At 42.7% G+C, this 7,446-nt stretch overlaps 1 protein-coding gene across 3 annotated transcripts in view; it reads right to left on the bottom strand.

The window, feature by feature from the left end:
- The window catches only part of LOC123942701 (amine sulfotransferase-like), a 72,780-nt gene that overhangs the window by 1,067 nt on the left and 64,267 nt on the right, over nucleotides 1–7,446 (bottom strand). For 2 of the 3 annotated variants that reach the window (XM_046006794.1, XM_046006793.1), the window contains exons 4-6: nucleotides 3,835–3,958; nucleotides 2,750–2,844; nucleotides 1,061–1,244 (exon numbers count right to left, since the gene is read on the bottom strand). In XM_046006794.1, the coding sequence (XP_045862750.1) occupies nucleotides 1,061–1,244; nucleotides 2,750–2,844; nucleotides 3,835–3,958 (403 nt within the window). The remainder of the gene's footprint in view (nucleotides 1–1,060; nucleotides 1,245–2,749; nucleotides 2,845–3,834; nucleotides 3,959–7,446) is intronic. The other variant, XM_046006795.1, reaches the window with a different exon arrangement.

Below are 7,446 nucleotides of genomic sequence, written 5' to 3'. Positions count from 1 at the left end.
TTCCAGGTACCAGTGGTCATATTTTCAAGTTGAACAGGAAAAGGCATAGGAAGAGATTAAGTGAAGGAAATCCTAATTTAGAGAAATCAAAGCGAATATTTCTTGCTACTTGACATAGAGGCATAGAACCCTATGATTGAGTGCAAAATTTACGTCTTTAATTCTGTATTATACATTTTCTGTGTACTAAAATCAGAAAAATATCACTTAGAATGATGGTATAAAATAAAAGAAATATTTTAACATGTTCAAATGAATTAGTTATATAAGGAGTTATTCATTTAAAATCCCAGTCACCAGGGGCGCCTGGGTGGTTCAGTGGGTTAAAGTCTATGCGTTGGGCTCAGGTCACTATCCCAGGGTCCTGGGATGGAGCCCTGAGTCAGGCTCCAGGGAGCCTGCTTCCCTTCCTCTCTCTCTGCCTGCCTCTCTGCCTACTTGTGATATCTGTCTGTCAAATAAATAAATAAAAATCTTTAAAAAAAAAAATAAAATAAATAAAAAAAATCTCAGTCACCAGAAGTGTGAGGTATTGAGACAAATGAGATATACCTATACCTTTTTATGATGTAAAATTCTGGTTTCCTAGAGGACACATGACAGTCCTGCCCAGGAACAAAAGTGCAGTGAATGTGGGTTCTTAAGTCATCCCTGGAGGAGCTTGAGGGTAAAGCACGGAGAAGGAAGAGCAGCCAGTGAGAAGGGCCACAGACCGGTCATTACCTTTCCACCACAAGCTGAGCGCACGCTAATGAAGGGAGGCAGTCTAACACTAAATGGACAACCATTTTGTGGAGTCATTTTGCTAGGAATCGGTAAATGGTCAGGGGGCCATGGGGAAGACCTTGTGACTGTAAGTTACTCATTAGATTCATTCAGAGAACAAATACTAGAGTCTCCTTGTAGAGCACCAGAAGAAATTATAGGAAATCATCTTTCTAGCCAAATGAACAGACGCATGAGGACCCATGACGTTAGGACAGTCCCCCAACAAACTTGAAGCTACACTCTGGCCCATTGCTACCACAGTGCAACACGGCCGCTCACCGTTCACCCTCACCTTTGCGAAGGAAATGACCTTTTACATTCGGCCCAAATACAGTGGCTATCACGTTGTCATAATTTGCCAGTGGGTCATACTTCATGTTCTCAAATGTGGCCTGTCTCACAACCGCATCCATATCCTCCTCACTCAATTCTTTCCCCAGAAACTTGCAGATTTTTGACACAGAAACTCTGAGATCCTGAAATAAATCAGAGTATGATAATTATGCTATTCTAAGAAGGAAGACTTCAACAAAACTCACAGCTAAGTATTATTATGGGAGGGAACAAGGTATGTGCTTATGCTGGCTAGAAAAATGGAGTTGGACCATGAGAAGTGACTTGCTTATTCCTTTTGGTAAATTCATCTTTCACTGTGCACTGTTTTAGAGCACATTTGGGTTCGTTTAGGAACACTCATGTTCATTTTATCTGCGTTAACTCAGCAAGTGTTGGGGAGCAGACACCGACACCAGACACTGCCTGTTCGAAGGCGCAAGGGCATAGAGGCACAACAGGGAATCGGAGCTGGGAAATCAGTACGCAGACCTAACATAATTCAGAGAAAGTCTCAACAGAGATGAAAAATTTGTTCTGAGAATTAAAGCAAAAACAGGCATTTTCTAGATAGTCACACTGAAAGGGTGGAGTCCAGATGAAAGAAAGAATAAATGCAGTGTTGGGGTTGCATGGAAGGTATGAGATAGCAGGTCACGGGACTATCAGAATATCAGTTTCCCTGGTGGAGCTTCACAAGCACACGGCTTGGGTGAGAAAGTGAGAAGATGAGGCCGGAGGCAGTGGAGAGGCCATAATATGGGGAGGTTACAAGGCCGATCATGGACCTGAGTCTCCCTTTGGTAGGTATTACAGACTCAAGAAGAGAGTCTAGGCATGGTGTCACGAGCTGGGGGCAGGGGTAACAGAAACCAGGGACAAAGACTCAGCAGGTGGCAGCCCTTAATCTTGCCTGGCTTCCACCTCTGAGAGGGCCCTTGGGTAGCTCAGTTGATTAAGAAACTGCCTTCAGCTCAGGTCATGATCCAGGAGTCCCAGGATCAAGTCCCACATCAGGCTACCTGCTCAACAGAGAGTCTCCTTCTACCTCTGACCTTCTCTCCTCTCATGCTCTCTCTCTCAAGCAAATATATAAAATCTTTTTTTTTTTTTTTTAGATTTATTTATTTGACAGATAGAGATTACAAGTAGGCAGAGAGGCAGGCAGAGAGAGAGAGGAGGAAGCAGGCTCCCAGCCAAGCAGAGAGCCCGATGCGGGGCTCGATCCCAGGACCCTGGGATCATGACCTGAGCTGAAGGCAGAGGCTTTAACCCGCTGAGCCACCCAGGTGCCCCAAATATATAAAATCTTAAAGAAAAAGAATGTTACTAGAATCAATAATGCAAAAAGTAGATTTCAGAATCCATGGAAGGGTGACCAATAATCTGGCAAACTTGCATGCCCACAACGATAAACAGACAATGCCTCACACACAGGCAGTTTTTGAAAAGAAAGGTCCAGGTCACTAATTGTAAATGGCCACCTGGTAATCAAAGTACAGGAGTGATAGGAAAAAAATGTCTCCTGTGCACCTAATCCGGATCTCAAATTTGATATTGTTTTTGGATCTTCTACCCATGAGCCATCAATTCATTCGTTCAGGGTGACTTTCAGCTGCCATGAAGCCTCTGACGTCATGTTTCTCACCTTCTTCATCTCCTCATAGGTCATGAACTGAATGTTGAAGAGGCTTCTGTGCTCATACCAACCTTTGATGTGGTCAAACCAAAGGCTTCCTATCACTGTGGGTGAAACAGATACGTATTTAGGTAAATACATGAACAGGTTGAAAAGAAGCTACAGTTGTGGAGGTGCAGGAATCTTCAGTAACAAAGAAGGAAAAGGAAGTCTATTGCTACACTTCAGATTTTGCCTAGCACCTGGTAATGGGAGAGCTAGCCACCTTCCCCTAGGAAACAATTACATGAACAATTGGTCCCTTAAAAATGCATTTCATACAGGCAGAAAATCATCTTCCCAAGGGGAGAGAAAAACTGAAACTGGAAATCAGAGAAAGGAATCTTCTCCTTTTTGCTCCTCCCCCTGTCCCCAAAGACACACAGAGCTATTTCCCTGCTGCATGCAACATGAAGTCTCCCTGGTGGGTCACTTGAGCTCTGCACAGAGACTAATGTTAGTTCACTCTCCTGTTCCAGATCATCATCTCTACCTCCACAGGCCCTTCCCCTGCTCAAACAGCCACACTGGCACCTCAGAAAAGAATGCAGGGGGCACATGCTGCCTCCCAGGATAGAGTATGCAACTCTTGAGCATGGGGTTGTGAGTTGGAGCCCCACACTGGGCACAGAGAACTCTTAAAAAATAAATAAAAATTTAATAAAAATTAAAAAAAAGAGAAAGGAATGTGGAACAGAACTTTGTCAAATAGAGCTTCCCATGAAATATGCTGTGCACAGCCCAGTCCTGTGATCTAAATTGAGATGCTTCTCTCTGAGCTAGAACGGAAAACTCTAAGCTCATGAATCCCCTTGGCCATGGTTAGATGTAAATATTTTCTCATGATATAACTGGAACTTGATGGTCCCCTGAGAGGGAGCAGGAGTAAGCAAGATTTGTAACAATGGCTGGTGATGGTCATCCACGACAACCCTACCAACTGGCTTGATACATTGATTACTGACCCCCATTTGACTCTATCTTGTCATCTTCTCCCTGCCAAATTCACTAAGTGTAAATATTTACATGTTGCTTATGCTATAAATTATCGTTACCTTTTCCTTCGAGAAATTGTTTCACGAATTCCTCAAAGGTACCTGTAAAATGTGACATCACATTCTTTGCAAAGTGAAAATATGAGCACATAACATCCTTAGGGTTTCTGTATACATAAATAATCTGGAAAGAAAGGAGGTATTCATTATTTCTGAGGCTTTCATTCTCTCATATTTTTACCCTACCACCTTCCAGTCAGATGAAGGCTATTGTCTTAACTTCATACTTTCCTAATTATGTTATGTATATACTCAGCCCTCTTTGTATTTTGGGTTTCCCCTTCTCAGCCATGCCTCTTCCTTTACAATTGGCCTAGGGACTCTCAATTACTCCTCAAGACACACCTCCCATGATACCCCTTCTCAACTCCCCCTGTCAGAGAGCAACAATAGTCTTTTGTCCCTAGAGCAACAAGCTAATACATGCGACAATGACTTGTAAGTATAAAATTATATAACAATAGGAAAAATGTGCTAAGTTATTTTCCCCCAGATAATCTGCTGTAAGGGCAACCTTGAGCATCATAGGGCATTTAACATATTCATGGACCTCAGCCCACTAAAGACCAGCAGCATCACCAACCTAACCAAAAATGCTCCGAGCACTCCAAATATCCTGTGGGGCAAAACGTCTTCCATTTGTCAAACAGTGTGGTAGATAAAAGCAATCCAAAAAGGGATCCAACCCATGAATGGAGGGGCAGCTATGTAATGAGAACAGAAATGATCAATGCATCCCTCTTTTCTTCTTAAGGAGGGAAGGCAGTGAGCGGAAGTCTCCATTGTGGAGATCTATGATTGGCAATGGTTTTTTGGGAGCCATTTACTGGGACAGGTGGAGCAGAATGCTATTGAGGTTTGAGAAGACAGAAGACAATAGCAAGGAGTCGTTTTAGGAAGGCAGAGGGAGCAAAACATTTAAAAAGTAAAATTTGAGACTTGAAGCCATAAAAGTAAAAAACGAAGATACAACTTTTAAGTGTATTGGTTTTTTTCCTAGCACACTCCCAGATTCATGAACACAGGTACAAATATACACGTATTGGGTTTCACCAGAATTAGGGGTTGACAGATGATCCTAATAGAGTTGACTACAGCAAGGGAATTGAGACAAAAGTGATTTGAATGTCAAATATGGAACCATTGGTGGACGCGGAGAAGTGGAAGAGATGGATGAGAGAGTGTGGAGAGGGAATGGAGAAGTGGAGGGGGGAGGGGACTGGAGATCTGTACGTGGTGACTGGTCACCACAGGGATACCTGAAAGGAGTGGGAGGCAAAGGAGGCAGCTCTCAGAGAACAAGGTGCTTCAAGTCAGGATTCAAGTTAGGGTAATTACTGGTGATGTCTTTGTTCATTCACTCAACTCTACTACCCTCTGGACACTGTTCTGTGTACTGCAAACTCCATCTCTCTCATGGGTTTACACTCTGGCTAGAAATGGACAATAAATAAATAGGTAAGCAGATGGCAGATGGTGTCATAAGAAAGGCAGGCTTATCACCCATTATAAACTCCAGAGGTTGGTGGAGGAAAAGGTCCCTGCAGGTGACATCAACACTGGGAGTTGTGGCAGAGCTAGGCGTTTGGGAGGCCAGTGCAGATTCTGAGGGGTTAATGTCAAGGAGGCAACCCTGCCCTTGCATGACCCTGAGAATGAGGGCCTCCTTCCCGTTGACCCCGCTGGAGCAATTTTGCTCACCCTTGTCTGGCGCTCACAGAACACCACTCACATCAAGTTGGAAATAATCCCATGAATGACAGGAGTGCTAGTAGGGAGGAAGGTAATGAGTCAAGAGCTGAAATTACCAATGGGTAGAGGTGATGATCCAGGGAGAGGGAGAGAAAATCCCTCAGTCAGAGATGAAGGATTTCCTCTGAGGTGTCCTTGGAATTCCAAGGAACTAGGTACACTTGAAGAGAAAATAGGCAAAATAGGGGAAGTGTGAAAAAGAAAGAGAGAGGGCACACAGAGCAAAGAGAAAGAATTGTTAGCATCGTATATATCATTGCTACTACAGCTTGATTCAAGTACAAAAGAACGTCTTTTGGAGAAGTATCTGTTCATGTCCTGTTCATGGCCATTTTTTGACACGATTATCTATTTTTAGGGTGTTGAGTTTGAAGAGTTCTTTACAGATCTTGGATAGCAGCCCTTTGTCTGTAGTGGCATTTGCAAATATCTTCTCCCATTGCGTGGGTTTCTTCTTTGTTTTGTTGACTGTTTCCTTTGCTGGGCTGAGCTTTTTCTCTTGATGAAGTCCCAAAAGTTCATTTTCCCTTTTGTTTCCTTTGTCTTTGGAGATGTGTCTTGAAAGAAATTGCTGTGGCTGATGTCAAAGTGGTTGCTACCTATGTTCTCCTCAAGGATTTTGATAGATTCCTGCCTCGCAGTGAGGTCTTTCATCCATCTTGAGTTTCTTTGTGTATGGTGTGAGGGAATGGTCGAGTTTCATTCTTCCGTACATAGTTGTCCAATTTTCCCAGCACCATTTAATGAAGAGACTTTCTTTTTTCCACTGGGTATTTTTTTTCCTGCTTTGTCAAAGATTATTTGACCAGAGAGTTGAGGGTCCATATCTGGTCTCTCTACTCTGTCCCATTGGTCTATGTGTCTGCTTTTGTCCCAGTACCACGCTGTCTTGGTGATCACAGCTTTGTAGGAGTTTGAAATCAGGCAACGTGATGCCTCCAGCTTTGTTTTTCCTTTTCAACATTTGCTTATTGGTCCGGGGTCTCCTTTGGTTCCAAATAAGTTTTAGGATTGCTTGTTCCAGCACTGTGAAAAATGCTGGTGGAATTCTGATTGGGATGCAATTGAACGTATAGATTGCTCTGGGCAGCATAGACATTTTAACAATGTTTATTCTTCCAATCCATGAGCATGGAATGCTCTTCCATCTCTTTGTGTCTTCTTCAATTTCTCTCTCATGAGTGTTTTGTAGTTCTTTGAGTACAGATCCTTTACCTCTTTGGTTAGGTTTATTCCAAGGTGTCTTACAGTTCTTAGTGCTGTACTAAATGGAATAGATTCTCTAATTTCCCTTTCTATATTTTCATTGTCAGTGTATAACAAAGCAACTGATTTCTGTGTATTGATCTTTTATCGTGCCACATTACTGAATTGCTGTATGAGTTCTAGTAGTTTGGGTGTGGAGTCTTTTGGGGTTTCCATGTAAAGTACCATGTCATCTGTGAAGACAGAGAGTTTGCCTTCTCTGCCAATTTGAATACCTTTTATTTCATTTTGTTGTCTGAGCAAAGATGCCCTTCAACAGATAAATGGATAAAGAAAATATGGTACATATCTACAATGGAATATTATGCAGCCATCAGAAAGAGTGAATACCTAACTCTTGTATCAACATGAATGAGACTGGAGGAGATTATGCTGAGTGAAATAAGTCAAGCAGAGAAAGTCAATTATCATATGGTTTCACTTATTTGTGGAACATAAGGAATAACACTAGGAGAAGGAAAGGAAAAGTGAAGTGGGAGAAATCGGAGGGGAAGAATAAGCATGAGAGACTGTGGACTCCAAGAAACAAACTGAGGGTTTTGGAGGAGAGGGCGGTGGATGGATGGGTGAGCCTGGTGGTGGGTATTAAGGAGG

The sequence above is a fragment of the Meles meles genome, chromosome 5, assembly GCF_922984935.1.
Source record: "Meles meles chromosome 5, mMelMel3.1 paternal haplotype, whole genome shotgun sequence".
NCBI lineage: Eukaryota > Metazoa > Chordata > Mammalia > Carnivora > Mustelidae > Meles > Meles meles.
Note: the sequence above shows the minus strand (reverse complement) of the source record. Positions and strands in the feature narration are given on the sequence as shown.